General features: G+C 38.5%; 1 protein-coding gene across 4 annotated transcripts in view; it reads left to right on the top strand.

The window, feature by feature from the left end:
• The window catches only part of GRIK1 (glutamate ionotropic receptor kainate type subunit 1), a 171,686-nt gene that overhangs the window by 117,198 nt on the left and 40,099 nt on the right, over window positions 1-14,389 (top strand). For all 4 annotated transcript variants that reach the window (XM_076352726.1, XM_076352735.1, XM_076352745.1 and 1 more), the window contains exon 7: window positions 427-570. In XM_076352726.1, coding sequence (XP_076208841.1) covers window positions 427-570 — 144 coding nt within the window. The remainder of the gene's footprint in view (window positions 1-426; window positions 571-14,389) is intronic.

Below are 14,389 nucleotides of genomic sequence, written 5' to 3'. Positions count from 1 at the left end.
GCTTTTGAATGACACACCTGGAGGTGCTGAGAGTCTCTGGCAAATCCCGTGAGGAAACTATAGAAGACTGAGTACTGCAAAGTGCTTGGCCTAAGACATACCTGGGCTGCTGTATCACCTGAGGCTTCTAAAAACTCCCCTCCATGCCACAGAGCTACCCGTGCACTCCTTCCTGCGCTGGACCCACCGACCTCTCTCTTCCTGTAGCTACCCAATGTAGTTTTCTTCCCAATGCTCACCTGCAAATACTCTGAAATTAGTATAAGCTGCAAAAAAATGGATTTTGTTACACCTCAGATTTCCATGGAGAGCCCAGTGGTGGCCTTTTCCATAACAGCAGCCCAGGGAAATGATTCTCAGTAGAGAAAAGCAGGGACCGGGCACAAAGAGGTACATTAAAGAAAGCCTTTCTGTTTTTTCATACAGACTGAAGCAGCTCTGATGTACGATGCTGTTTACATGGTAGCAGTGGCCTCCCAGCGTGCCTCCCAAATGACTGTCAGCTCCCTGCAGTGCCACAGACACAAGCCGTGGCGTTTTGGACCCAGATTTATGAATCTGATAAAAGAGGCAAGTGTAGACCATCTGCTTATGGTCAGCATAATCCTTCCTGTCTTCTTTACTGCACTGGCTTGTGTTGTTGCTCCCCGCTCTTTGTCATATGCTATGCTCTGGTTTCTGGCACTCGGATATCCAATTCTTCCTCACCTTCCTAGCAGAGAAACATTGATTTACAGACACAAGGCTGTGGCTTGCATTCTGGCGGAGACTTCATCTGGGCTTTCAAAAAAAGAAACTGCTAAGCCCTAGGTGTGATAAAATCTCAGACTAACACACCATAAGACTTCCCAGGTTTTTTGCTTGGTTAATGTTGATTATGGATGTTTATAATTTCTAGAAATATGAGATAACTAACAACAGCCATTCTAGAAATTGAAAGAAAAGTGAGTCTGTAGCTCTGTCTTTGTTTCACCACTTAATTCCAATTTTTTTGCAGATTGTTTGATCAGCAATCAATATCAGCCAGTATTTCTAAAGAAGTAAATTGCTTCATGAAGTCATGCGCTATCTCATAAGAATCCATCACTGAGCTAGCTTGATCCACAGATGTTCTAAAAAATACACATTTTAGCTGAAATGCCTTCACGCTTCCAAAAATTCAGTTTTTACTATGAATTTCAAATGGAAACTTCTCCTTTAGGGAAGAGTGTGGAAATGAAAATTGGAAATTATGTGAAGTGTCCTACATATACCTCTTTTGCCCCAGTTCTTGTCCATGGCAGTATGATTCCTATCAAAGGAATTAGCACATTCATTAGCACTTGTGTAGGTGGAACAGGACTTGTAGGCTGAGGTACAAGGTAAGTGGTGGCAGCATGTCAGGGCATACACCTGAATCCAGAAATACAGTAGGAGCAAACTGAGAGACAAGACATGTGGTGGTTACAGAACATGTAGAAGAGCTGTCATCACCTTCTCCAAACCTTTCCAAGTAAATTTTTTAGAATTGCCGTAGCCAATATACGACATGGTGATTCACCTACACAGAAAGCATTGAAAGTTACTGAAACAGTGCTCTCCACACAGGATGTTTTACGAATTTGTAAGCTTCTCTCTTTGAAAGTATAAAGAAAAGACAAGAGTTACCCCAGTACTCAGGGACCTGACTTAAGAATTAAGGAAGCTTTGAGATACTTTCCTCACTGCAACACAATCATGGGAACACCCAGAGGAGTCAGGGAAGCGGCACTGGTAAAGATTATTTCTCTTACAGTGACATCAGCCATACTGCATCCAGCTCCCCCACTGGGGAGGAGGTGGGAAGACTGTAGCAGGAACAGTAAAAGACAGGAGAAAGTTGTCTCAGAAGTGTCTGTAATAAAGACGAACAACTCCCTCCCTCCCTTCTGATTTGATCTAAGTGGGAACCTTTGCTCTTCTGTTTCTCAAACTTAATGAGGCAGTATTGCTACTCATACAATTTCTGGTGCATTTTAAGAATAATTATAATGAAATTGAAAGTTAGCAAAAGACTTTGTATCAGTGAACACACCTGCATAATTCTACAGTGGTGACCTACATTTTGGGTGATGCTAAGTATATAGCATAAGGGTCCTGAATCCTAAGCCAGAAGAAATACTTTGACCAAGAGTGCCAGGTGCATCTCAGCAGATCCAATTCAAAGCTTAAACAGTTATACAGCTCACATTTATCATGTACGGCTAGCTTCTCTCACATGGAGTGAGATATGTGAGCTAATTACTGATCGTTTTGCAGATAGTGTCTTTCATGGTCAGTAAAACACTGATTTAAATACGCCGAAAGTCTTATCTTCCTGTTTCTGTTGTAGCCAAAAAAGATGGTTGTTGAAAGTAGAGAATAAGGTTTAATAAGACAGTATTATATTTCCCGTAAAGACTAAAACAAGTGTTGGAAACTAAATAGCAAATACATTTGGACCTCCCTAGTTCTCATTAGGATCTGGTTTGCTCAACAAGGATAGATGAACTTTAGAAATTAGGAATCAAGTGAATAGGTATGGAGAAAAAAAGTCAAGCAGGCAGAATGATAGTTTGGGCCCACATAAATACAATTTAATTTTACCATTTTGTGATACGGTACTAACAGTCTGTGAAGGCATTTTACAGACCTGTCTGAAGACAAATATTCTGTACTGCAGTCTAAATAAACAACTTTCAGACAAAGAGGTTGCCTGCAATGAGTCCTGCAGGTGCTAGAGCTTAGCAAGTACTTCAATCGCTCCATGGTGGGTTTTTGCATTTTATTTTAGTGGTGATAAGAACTGCAGTCATGTCATTTGCTTTGCGGGCCAATGCTATAAAATGCCAGGCTGATGGTAATAGAAAGGACCTCAGAACCTGCCTGGACATGAGCAGAGGTTAAGGCCGAAAGCCTCTGACTTGTATAGCAGCTCATAGGCTGCTCCTCTCTTCACTCAGCAGATGGCAAATTAATTTTTTTCAGCTTGTCACTGTCTTGTTGGGAAGTCAAGGTTCAGGTCATACCTGGTCCTCAGGTACACACAAGTTAGCTTCTTCCCGAAAGCAACTGGAAAGTGGACATCCTAGGGCAAAATATTGCCTTTTGATTCATGCTAATCTGAATGCATGCGCATTGGAGTCGGTTTCTGAATTTTCAGAGTACATGAAAACAAAAGATGGCTAGTTTAATGTGAGAATACTCCTCTCTCGACCTTAGGACTCCAGGTAAGTGTACCAGGTAACAGCAGTAGTGGATCCACTGCCTATTTTTCTTAATGATGAAGACTTGAAGTGCTACCAGCAAGACTACAGGAGAAAAGCACTAGCAAAAATGTCTGAGGCTACAGAATAATCAATTACAGCAACAAAAAGAGTAATCTTCTATGCTCTAAAGATCTCATGAGCTAATGCTGATTGTAGGAAGCATTTGGAAATTTGCAGAGAAAAGCAAGCCTGACCAAAGCCCCCCAGCCCTGAGGACAGCTTTGAGGTCAGAGAGATCATCAGCTAGTTGCCACGAAGGAGGATATTACATAAAATACACTGTCTGGGATCAAGACTCTTCTGCAATAGCTCATTAAGATCTTTTTAATGAAAAGTAAATCCTTGTCAGAAGCTTTTGTCTCTCAGTGACCTAATGTCATTCATATCTAAATGGTATTTTAATCTTTTAGCCCTTATGGAAGCATTTGCAGGGAGTACATCTTACATCTTACATCTTACATCTTTTGCCCAGAAAGAAAAAGGAGGTCATTGTCTCTCTTCAGAGAGGGAATAGGGAGAGAACGGAAGATTCCACCTTTCCTAAAAGGAAAATGTGTGTAAACATGAAACAGTTGTTTATAATTGAATTATCAAATTCCCTGTTCATGTCCCCTTTAAAGCATGAAATAAGCCCCAGAGTAATGATTGTCTGTTACTCAATTATCACCGAAACCAATGTGAGCTCCCCTCACTCAAATCCAGTAACAATTAAAAGAACAACTGCATAGAGAAGTATTTCAGAAGATAGAGATGCAGACTTTATCTTGAGTGACTTTATTAAATCCCCTCAAACAGAATCGCACGCACAAATCTCAAAGATTAAAAGAAATCTGAAGCATTTACATCTACATTTCTGTTTATGTTGTGTTTCTGACAAGATACATTTCAAGCATGTCTAGTTAGTAGAGACCAGGAGTGAGTGTGATCCATCTAGATTCTGCATCGAGGGATTGAATACAGCCTTCCTTTCGTGGTGTGACATTAAAAGCTCTCAAGAATCCTCTGAGCTGAACCAATTCTTTGTGTAGGCTAATGTAATGACCACAGAAAGCAACAAGATAAGTGGACTTGGTCATTCAGGCACTACCATGTCTGTAAAACTTTCAAGCCTCTGTCTCAACTTACTTGTAATAATTCTTCTGAGTGAAGATGTCCCAGTTAGACTGGAAAGCTAACCTCGTTCAAATGACTTCAAGCTCAAGAAACCCTTTCCTTAGAATTTGTAAAGGGTTTTCCAGCCCTCTGCTAACTGATTCTCATTTCCACAAGTAATAAGCCTCACAGAATGTCTCCGGCCTGCAACAAAGGCAAGGATTAGTAAAATTGAATCCCTGAAGAAGCCTGCTTAAATTCTCACATCATTTTTCACTGTTAAAGATTTAAAATGAGACCTTAATTTAGCTTATTTGTATACAGGAAGAGTACTGTAAATGTTGAACATATTCTACAGTTTTTAAATCATCTAGCGCTGTGTGACTCTGGACTGTGGATGACAGTCTCTTCAAGAGTAAAATTAATTATGAAAAAAAAAAGACATATCCAGTCCTTCCCTGTACAAGAGGACAGCAACTGACTCAGCATCAAGAAATGAAATTATGCAACAAGGCCATCTTTATTATCTTAGGTTGTTATTTTGCCTGCTTTTTGAAACCGTGATGATAATTCAGAGCGTGGTACTCTGTGTTCTGGTTACATGGGCTATAAATGTTTTTAGTTCATGTTTCTTCTTTACAAAAAGAAAAGAAAAAAAAAAACCCCTTATCCTACATACAGAAGAATGTAATTCCTGGAATCTTTTTGTCCAAACTCAAGGCATTTAAACAAATGATATCCTTGCTCCGTAGAGAAAGAGGCCTCTCCATCAGCATAATTAGGAAGACCAGAAACAAGGAGGTGTTAAAATTTCCAGTCACCACAAAAAGAGCTGGGAAGACCTGCACCAGTCGAAAAAAATCTTGACAATCCTCTGAGCTGAACCACTTCATGTAGACTAATGACCATAGAAAGCAACAAGATGGGTTGACTTGGTCATACAGGGACTACCACCACTGTATATCTTTCAAGCCTCTGGCTCAACTTGTTTGTAATAATTCTGAGTGAAGATGATTCAGTGCGTTAGTCACTTGCTAGCCCATACTTGCCTCCAAAACCAGCTGCAGGTCTACCTCACCTGTGCTGAGAGTGTACAAATGATTTAGAAACTCCTGTCTGTCCTGAGGTATCCGCTATATACACACTTATTCTAGACCTGGTTGATCTACAATAAGAAAGTAGTAGATTTCTCTGTTTTCTCACATTTTTAGTGCTGTTTTGCAGCTCTCGGATATGGTTTTTTTCAGCATATAAATGTTTAAAAGTTTATATCCTTTAAATCTCTGAACTGTTTGACATTTACCCAGCACTTCAGATGGATAGCAAGTTCCTACTCTCTCATTCTGACCCACCAGTGCAGGTGAGATCCTGCCAGTTTGTTTTTCTCTTGGCACAGAGGAAGCGAGCAACCTTCCTCAGGACTGCTAGATTTCCTGGGAAGCTCCGGTGCAGGGAACAGAAGACAGAACTAATGAGTTAACAATGGCACGATCACATCCAGATTGATTTTGTCCAAATTTGATGAGCTGACTAACATTTTGAGAAAGGGACAGGAACACACAAAGTCTTGATTAACTGGTAGCAAATCACAGGATGTAATTTTCAGGGGATTCTTGATAATAACTAACTACATCTAAAACAAACATCGAACATCATTGGAAGAAGAAGGAACTGAAGATTTTTCATTACAGGAAAAGTACAAATTTAAAATAAGACAGAAGGGAAAGCAATCCGTCTGGGGAGATATTAATCAATTTTTTTTGGTTAAAATTGGCAGCATGTGCAAACAAAGGAGCACAAAACATCTTGTAAGAGAACAGAACATTTCTTTTGTTTCATGGTCTTTTATTACTACCAAAGTCAACATGTAAGAGTATTTTCATGGGACTAAAAATCTACAGAGTGGAACAAAAAAAGAAGTGAGCGGTACAAGACTCTGGATGTCAGAAGACCCAAGAACTCACCATCTCCCCTGCTGTCTGAGGAAGGATCTGTGTGTCAGTCACCCCATCTTTCTGCTGCACAGAAATGTCTATGCACGTGACTGGGGAGAGATGACAATATTTCATAAAACATAAAATAGCATCTCTTCTGCTGCATCTTTGTCATTGTGTTTTAGTGTTGAGTCAATTACAGCATCTATAGATACTGGCTGCAGTTATTCTCTGGGCTCTGACGCTGCAATATTTAGTTAATCCAAAGAAAAGCAGTTATTTACTTTGGTAGGGCTTCTCTCACCAGATAACTTGATATTGTGATTTGATCCACTCTCATTAAAACAAACATTTTTCTTTGTTTTACTTTTTAAAAGCTTACTTCTTGTCCATGAAATAATGGATGCACTTCTGATACAAGCCTATTACTGTCTATTACTTTGAACTGAAAACTCTTAATTAAAAGAGCAAACAAAACAACCGTTAGACTTGCGTCCCATGATGATTTATTAGGAAATAAAGGTCAGCTTTCCAAGAAGATAATGTATGGCTGAGGTTAATGCCATAGGGATTCCTATTCTGAAATCAAATTTCAAGTGGAAAATCACTTAATTTATGGAATGACCTGTGCACAGATTGCAAAATGATGGTCCTAGAACTTGCATACTAAGAATAAATACATATTGAATTGATAAAAAATTATCTGCAAGGTTCTGATACTGTGATATCTGAAATCAAAACAAGAAATCTGACAAAAAGATTATATATATTTTCTTTCATTCCATTTTTACGTTCTTAAATATTATCTGGAAAGTAGATTTGTTTATAAAAGATGAGTAAGAATTACTATAAAGTGATTTTATCTGAATATATGGAGGATGTTTTGATATTTGCTACACAAAATCTTTTTTCAGAACGTATTTTATATGTCCTGGCCTACTAAAAGTGCTCATCATTTACTCCACACTGATATTTTGATTTAAGTGTTAGTGCATGGCCTAAACTGGATGATACTTATTTGTACTGGAAAAGCTCCCAGGAGCCCTAGTCACATCACCATTGAGCCATTCACTGTGCACAGCCTTTGCCGCAAAGAGCTTACAAGATAACTGTTAAATGCAGATGATTTGGGTTTTGGAGCAGTGTACTCTCATTGAAACAATCTGTTCCTCAACCACACAACCTCCTACTCACTTATTCACAGATTTGCCAGCACGTGGGTCCCATTATCTCAGGTGGAAATGACACAGTGCTTTGCAGCACATGAAGTCCCCAGAGGCTCCTTGTCATCCCTGTTGTTCAATGGGTGGATGTCATTGTAATAGGACAACAGCTCAGTTGGGGAGGACATTTCTCACTCAAGATGAATGCCAGAGCTTTGGCTTTGGCTCCTGGCTCTGCCACGGACTCTGTGCAACCATGAGCAAATCACTTCAGGACAGCTCCAAAACCTGTGCTGTGGTTACACGGTAAGGCAAAACTGGTCATTGCTTGGTAGGCACTTCCAACGTGCTGACATGATCAGGCTGTTCACCAGCCATGCCTGTAGCTATCACATCACTCTAAAACAAAAGCAGCAGGACCTAAAATCTTGGTGAAGACCTGTAGGTGGAAATGCTGTGATTCCCCTCTATAAAAGATGGATGACAGCTTTTGTCTAGTTAGTGTATTTAGTCTGCTAGCTGTGTGGAACAGGATTTCTCTACATACTGTCTCGCCTATACAAGCGGTATCTGTTACAATGGGATCCCAATCCCCATTAGCACAGTAGTGTAAAGTTATGGTTTCCATTAGCACAGTAGTGTAAAGTTATGGTTTCCAAGTTCATCGTCAACAGTAATCCCACCCAGACACTTCAGTGACAGTCATGTTCGTGCATGCTAACGTAGACTGCTCTTACTAGGAAGAATAACTGGCAAAGTTTGACCTTCCCTTCCGATTCTTCATGCCCACTCCCTCATCTCTGGTATTGATATAAAGCAGTCTGGTAGGTGTAAGCTTTAAAGGAACTCAAAGGCTTTTCAAACATACGCTCTGAAATGAATCCACCTAAGCCATCATCCTCAAGTATTCAGGGATCATTTGTCAAATTTGTCACAGCAAAAACCTTTCATATGACTACCCCTGAACATCATTAAGCTCAACCACTGCTCTGGAAATGAGTGCTCTTGAGCGGCTCACAGAACAGCCTGTGACTTTCCTAAGAAATCCACCTTCTCTATTTACCCACCATTTCTCTCTCTCGTTTCAAGGCAGGGGTGTGCTCAGTCTTATAACAGCTGCCTAAATCCTTTCCTAAGAACAAGCCTCCCCCATACCTCCTCTTTTCCATTCCAGTGTTGCTTAGTAAAAGCCTGGGACTGTTCCAGTCCTGGACCTCTTCCGAGTAAAGATACTGCGAAGCATCATATATTCAGTGGGGTAGATAAAACCCTGTAATGGTGAATGCTGAAATTCTTTTTCTTACGTCTGTTATGCTAGATTTGGACCAAGATAATGGAAAAGTCATACACTAACTCACTATATTCCATAATCCTTGAGCATCTTGTTTAATAAGAGGATTAATTGTAAGAGCTGATAAGTTGATGTGTGGCTCAGAGCACATGATGATTTCCAGTGTAACTAGAAGCAGTATCACTATCACTTAAATCTATCAACTGTCTCTGCAATTCTAATAAAGCAGGAGATTTCTCTTCCAAAAGGAAAGAAAACCAAAGGAAAATTAAAGAAAACTTTTCCTTGGTCATTACCGTTTTGGTTAGTATATAGTGGTTTTGTTATTTACGGTGTTGGAAGATTCTGTTGTAGAAAAGTGATCTGTGGTATTCTGAGCATGTGGGCACAGTAGGTTTAGGTATGTCTATGTTTTATAAATTTTTCAGAGATCTGATTTTGTAGTCAAGAAGCAAAAGTTTGGAGTGGGGGAAAAAAAAACCCACATGAGAAAAAGCTCACTCACTGTCTTGTCCCTTGCCATCAAACACCACAATCAATGTCCTCTGTATATGTGCATTAACCGTTGTCAGTAATTCTGTAACCGTCAGAGTTCTGCTCTGTTAATAAGTCTAATACCCAATGGAGGAGACATCATCACCCACCTCTGCATTGGATGTCAGTTAGCACCACAGCCCTCGTCAGAAATTTTGGATTATCAGTTTAAAACTAAAGTAAATGTTCGTCTTCTTTATAAGCAGGTAATGCTGACTAAACAGAACAGGTCTGTCACTCTAGTACACCTGATATACCGTTTGAGATCCCCATACGTACTCACCTTCTACCTTTTTTTAAAAGTTGAAGGGTGCCGTACCTGAAGTGGGATGGAGACACTAGCACTTGCGGAGGTTGCTTTGCTGTCATTCACTCTAGGCTGCTAATGTTTAGCTGAAGTAAAATGTTCTAGTGAGATGGTGGCTAAAGGAAATTATGACGTAAAGTCTCTCTTCAGGACAAGACTGGTTTTCTTTCAAGTTGCTCATTTTGGTAGACCAGCACAGAAGCAGAATGAATTTCCTAATCTCAGTCCAAACACATAATGCGTTCATTTTAGGGGATATATAGGTCCAAAAAGACTATGATGTTAACATGTCTCTGCCATTGTGCAATGGTAAATGAGCAAGCATAATTTGGGGAGTTGAATACTAATGCTTCCTGAATTCCAGGTCAGATGATTGCCAATAATTTTTTTCTATTGTTTTATTCATCATTAAAAAAGGAAAGAAAAACAACGACATGATGGTGGTGTAAGTTAATACCTTTTACCTCACAACTCTGGTTAATTAGAAATATACATTAAATCAATAACTGATGTTCAGTTTTTCCTAGTAACTTCTGATAACAAATAAACAGATGACAACACCAAGAATTAAAAATACAAATATACTTGGCCTATATAACCACCATTAAAAAAAAAAAATCAGTCCAATTACTTGCCTTTGTAGGTTACCTTTAACACGCTTGGGAAAGCAACCTACCAAAGGTCAATATAATCCCATTGACAAAACTAAGTAGGCAGGAAAATATTCTTATCTTTGATTAGACTTCACTCTAGCTTCTGAATGTACTTCTCCCATACTGAAGAGTCCAGCTAACCAATTTCTCTTTCAAGCTCACATTAAATCTGTAGAAAAACTCTGCTGATTGCATGCCTGTAGGATATGGTTTCAAAATGTTCAAGTTACACATAAACAGCAAGAGAAAGGAAAAAAAAAAGAGAGAGAGAGAAATAAAAAATACAGGACTGTTTTACAAAATAAATAACTAAATATGGCCCATTGTCTACTTTGGGAATTTCTCAAGTCAGTTGCAGTAGGGGGTTTTTTGTGTGCCCAGTTGCATTTGTAAGGCTTTTGAATGAAGACGACTGTCATTTAGCATTGCACATATATCCAAGAACAGTCTTCACATAAGATGTTGTTTATCATGAATTTACGACACTTTCATATTAAACAATAATTCAGGCTTCAGTGGCAGATGCAAAGTGTCTGAATATCTTGCACAAAACCAGGCTTGAACCTGGTATTGTGCAGGGTTTTGGAGCTGAACAGCAGAACGGTTCATTTTCTGCCACAATACTGTGCCAAAATAGCTTTTCTTCTTGGCTTTTCACTCAGAAGTTTTATCAACTCCTATCTAAACAATTTGTTAAGAGTTATCACAGTTTCTCCTTATACCATTTAAAGCAGATCCAATATGTATACCTATTTTGTAAGTGATATAGTCACAGTTTTATTTGCATTTGGGCGTGCATATTTGTGTCTCGGATGTTTTCTTCTAACATTAGTTCTGGACATACGTTCAAAATGGGGGGTCTTATTTTTTGAACAGTGGGAACAATAAAAAGGTTAAAACTTGAGTCTGAAACTCTAAAGAGATTGCTTGATTAATTGCAAGTGGAGGTCTAAAGAACAGGTTCAGAAAAACTGTTTTATTTCACAGGTTTGGAATAAGTGGAATATTAACAGAAGAGCGGAAATGTCTGCACATTATGAAACATTATTAAACATAATATCTTAAACAGTTAAAATAAGGTTATGCCTTTGCATTTTTGTATTGCCAGAGCACTTTGGACACTTTAAAAAGGACCTTGAAAAATTTAAAGTTTTCTAATCTGAAACACAACTATCCAGTATCTGTCACTGCAACACTGGACTCAGAAAGAGAAAGTACGCCATAGGCAGATAAACGGTTAACTAAAATATTTGGATAAACTTATATTGAGGAAGAAAAAACAAATACATAGTAAAAACACAATCAATTTGTCTGAGAAAGATGGAGACTTTTGTGTGTAGCAGTGCAGTACAGTATCTACAAAATTGGCTATATCCCATTCAGGCTATATCATAAAGCTGAATATTTACTCAGTTAATGCATTATATACACTGTGCATTATGATTTCTTGATCTAGTTATATCTTGCTAATACAAATCTGGAAACATAAGTGGGGTCTGGTAGAGACAAAAGAAACAGAACATGAAATGTACCTGTTGTTTTACCTTAGTAAGTCTGGTAGCAGCTGAACTAATTGATTCTGTGATTGAACTGTTGATTGGCTTTGGCTGAAATTAAGGCTACTATAGTAATTGATTCAAGATGATGAAGTGGAAATTGATATAAAGACCGTATGATGGTAGCGTGAATTGATAGCAAGCCTCTGGAGTGTTTGCTCTTAGGAGCTGAGTCAGCTTCATTTTCCAGTTGTTATACTTTTCCATCAATATATTTAGATGGAAACCAGCATTGTAATTTGAATATTTAACCCCGGATTTCAGTTTGTAGTTTACCCACAATCTTAATTTTTTAAAGTAGTAAAAATAGAAACTTTCACAGTTTTAATTAGCTTGCTTTGGATATTTTTGCTACGTCAGGTACCTGACAGCCTTCAGAGATGACTGAAGACTTATCTGTAATCTGTTCTATCTATCTACTACCTTTTTAATGCTTAGTAAGAAAGGGTATGAGTAGCTGCTGGTGCTGTATGGTTTGCTTCTCAATTACCAGTTGAAACCAACATATTGGGTTAATTCCCCATTTTGTTTGATAAACAGCAGAAAGTCATCAAATGTTTACAACTTAGAAATAGGAATAATAATCATCTGATAAAACATGGTATTGAAGAATGTGAGACCTTATTTTGAACCTCAGACGAACACTGCATTGCCCTACTGCTGCAGACCAAACTCCCGAAAGAACAGCGTTTTCTCACGGTTCTGTTGACAGAGGCAGCCTGCAACCTTGCATAACTGAGATCTGAGACAAGCAAAGTTGTTACAAACAGAAGCCACTGAAAAACACATTTTTTAACTAAGCTGCAAGCTCAACTCAAAATTATACAAACAAAATTGAAAATACGTTCTCTCGCTAAGAGTTTCAAATTGTGCCCTTAGTTCCTCTGATATTAAAGCAAGGATAGAGTGCAAAAAAGCAATTTCTTTTGATCAATTACATGATTAGGTTCCGATTCAACTTTTATTATATCCTGTAACATTTAACACGGAGTGTCACTAGAAACATTAAAATTGCTGTAAATCTTGCATACAAAAGCATGAAACCTCATTGCTGTGTTAAACAGTCGTGCGGTTTCTGACTACTCAGAAAGTTCTGCTTCATTTCTGTTCATTAATTGCATTTGAGAACTGTGCGACTGCTGCCTATTCTGTTTGCCTGAACACAGCGCCTAATAGGCACTCACATCCTTGATTTGCCTGACAGGCATCTAGAAGTGGTGGCATACAGCTATGATTTCGGAGCAATGATACGTTTCACTTTCTTTGCATGCAGCAGGCAGTTGTGCTTTAGGACCCAAATCGTATTAAAAGCTTGGAAGTTTTACCACAGACTTCGGAAGGCCTGGGATGGACTGTAGGTTCCTAGCTCATCCCTCCCTTTGTTTCTTAAGGAAAACTTTTGTTTCTGATCAGGAAAGAAACATCACCTGTCTGTCTAGACGTGCTGCACACACAGGCACTACAACTGTCTTGAAGTCAGAAATAAAATTATGCTCACTGGACTCAAACCCAAATGTTTTATTTTTATTTAGAATAAATAAAATAAAAATCAGAAATTAAATTTAGAATTCAAACGGTATTTGAAGCGTGTGCTTCACAATTAGGGCCTGAGAAACGCCTTCAACATTTAAGTTTAACTCTTCTGAGAAACAGTCCCTGACTCCTGTTTATAATTTAAGTCACGTTTGGGTCATTATTTGATGGTCTGAGTGGGACTTAAGTTAGATTAAGCCTATATGCTCTTCTCTGCTACCTTGACATTTAAGCATACACCTATGCAGCTTGAAACATCTTTTCCTTCCATTTTTTTTAGTGTGGGGGTAGAAGCACCAATACCTATTTTCAAAAGCGAGCTAGCATTTTACCATATAAATCTTTTTTACAAGAATGGAGATGTAGGCTCCTGATACCATTTCCAAAAATAACATATTGGTTCCTTTATTCAAGATCATGTCATGTTAGCAGAGAAGCTGAGCATCTGATATGTAATCAATAAATGTGAGCATTTCACAGAAGCAAATTGCCCTCTGAGGAGGAATTGATCTCTAAAGATCGTATTTTTAAAAATGTTCCATCTTTGTGAATAAGAGATGGGGGTCATGTCAGAGTAATAAAAAGACAGACTGGAAAAGAGATATTATATAATGAAATGCATTCATATGTGTCCCCTCCTTCTATCTTAATTACATCAGCATACAAAACCACAAGTGTTTGACTGTTTACAGCTGAGATTTTTGTATGTTCCCGCATCATTAAGATGGAAAGTCTCATAGCAAGTTTCTTGCATTTGTGCTTTTCCATTCTTATTTTACTTAAGCATGCTTCAAAATCCTGCTGTATTTCCACAAAATTCTGGAGGCACCAGATTTGTCTGAGACACATGTTGATAACACCCCAGCATCTGAGATTAAATCCTGCAGATTCAGCGCTAGAATTTAGATTTAACAGGAAGGGGAGACACCATTCTGTAAGTCTGCTGATTTTTAATGCAGCTTTCCTTATGACATCTGTCTACAACAAATTAAACAAAGCAAATAACAATGCGCAGTAGAAAAGCTTGTAAGTTAAGAATTATATGGCTGACACACATGAG

This window comes from Aptenodytes patagonicus, chromosome 1 (genome assembly GCF_965638725.1).
Source record: "Aptenodytes patagonicus chromosome 1, bAptPat1.pri.cur, whole genome shotgun sequence".
Classification (NCBI taxonomy): Eukaryota; Metazoa; Chordata; class Aves; order Sphenisciformes; family Spheniscidae; genus Aptenodytes; species Aptenodytes patagonicus.
Note: the sequence above shows the minus strand (reverse complement) of the source record. Positions and strands in the feature narration are given on the sequence as shown.